At 41.8% G+C, this 1,262-nt stretch overlaps 1 protein-coding gene across 1 annotated transcript in view; it reads left to right on the top strand.

The window, feature by feature from the left end:
- The window catches only part of LOC106937098 (transcription factor COE3-like), a gene marked incomplete at its 3' end in the record, with an annotated part of 89,985 nt that extends 89,359 nt beyond the window's left edge, over window positions 1–626 (top strand). The window contains exon 7 of the mRNA XM_015018443.1: window positions 514–626. Within this exon, the coding sequence (XP_014873929.1) occupies window positions 514–626 (113 nt within the window). The remainder of the gene's footprint in view (window positions 1–513) is intronic.
- Window positions 627–1,262: the final 636 nt, after the last annotated feature.

The raw sequence follows: 1,262 nt of genomic DNA, 5'->3' as shown, positions 1-1,262 counted from the left end.
TACTTAAGTAAAGTACAGATACATGAAAATTGTACTTAAGTACAGTAACCAGTTACTTCCCACGACTGCTTATTACTTTATCAAACTTCATTTTGTTTTATCATCGTGACTTTGGAGGCTAAAAGCAGTTAGCCTATCAGCAAAACTATGATAGGCTAAATTAGAATCTGAATGCTAACATGTAGCAGCTAACACTAATGTCAGCATCCACATTCCTAAAGAAGGTCCATCAGAAAAACTCTGGAAAGATGAACAGACAGAGAACACTTTGCTCCAACCTGATGGAGAACCTGTAGATTAAAGAATATAAAAACCTGAATTTCAGCTCATTTATTGAATAATTGAGCAGCAAAAAGAATTTTGATTACAATTTGATTGATTAATTCCTGGCCGGTTTCAGGCCAGCTGCTCTGCTTGGCGGTTCTGACCCGGTTCATCAGAGGAGGTTCTAATCTAATGAAACCTGAACCAGAACCAATCCAGAACTGATCCAAACCTTGTGTTTCCCTCCAGGTTCTTCCTGAAGTTCTTCCTGAAGTGCAACCAGAACTGCCTGAAAAACGCTGGGAACCCCCGGGACATGAGGCGGTTCCAGGTGAGCGCCCGGCGCCAGGTGTTCTGGTCGGGTTCGTTAAGCCCCACCCCCTAAACCTGCCTGTCCCCAGCGGAGGTGGGGAGTCCAGTAGTTAAAATTAAGACTTGGAAAAATGCTGAAAGACTCGGACTTGACTTTGACTTTCATGCCATTGACTTGGGACTTGACTTGAAGCTCTTTACTTGAAAAGACTTGATATTTTACCCAAAGTCTTCAAACTTAAACCACATTATTTATAAAGTGGCCCCATTGATTCATTTCACTCATTCCGTATTAACAGGCGCAGACCGTCCCTCTGTTTTTCTACACTCCTTGTCTATGTGTGCGTAGCTGCAGCACAACTAATCAAATTAACTGGATTTAATAATAACGGAAAAAAACGAGAGACGAAAAAACACTCAAAGCAGATATACTCCTGTGAGTAATTTCTTTTGGGTACCATCAATCGTGAAATATCCAACTAAAAACGGAGTGAAACATGCAAAACCTGCAAGACCAGGATCTCAGATGGAGATACAACTTCCAACTGTTCGGCATTTAAAGTTGCACAAAGAGGTAAACGGTACTTTTCTTTTACTATGAGACAACGGGCTCTTTGCACCTAAGGCGTTGACGTCACATCTCCAGGAGCTAATGCGGCTCACTTTTTTCCGCTTTGAGTTACCAT

The sequence above is a fragment of the Poecilia latipinna genome, unplaced genomic scaffold, assembly GCF_001443285.1.
Source record: "Poecilia latipinna isolate Pla-1442-1.1 unplaced genomic scaffold, P_latipinna-1.0 Scaffold2273, whole genome shotgun sequence".
Lineage (NCBI taxonomy): Eukaryota > Metazoa > Chordata > Actinopteri > Cyprinodontiformes > Poeciliidae > Poecilia > Poecilia latipinna.
Note: the sequence above shows the minus strand (reverse complement) of the source record. Positions and strands in the feature narration are given on the sequence as shown.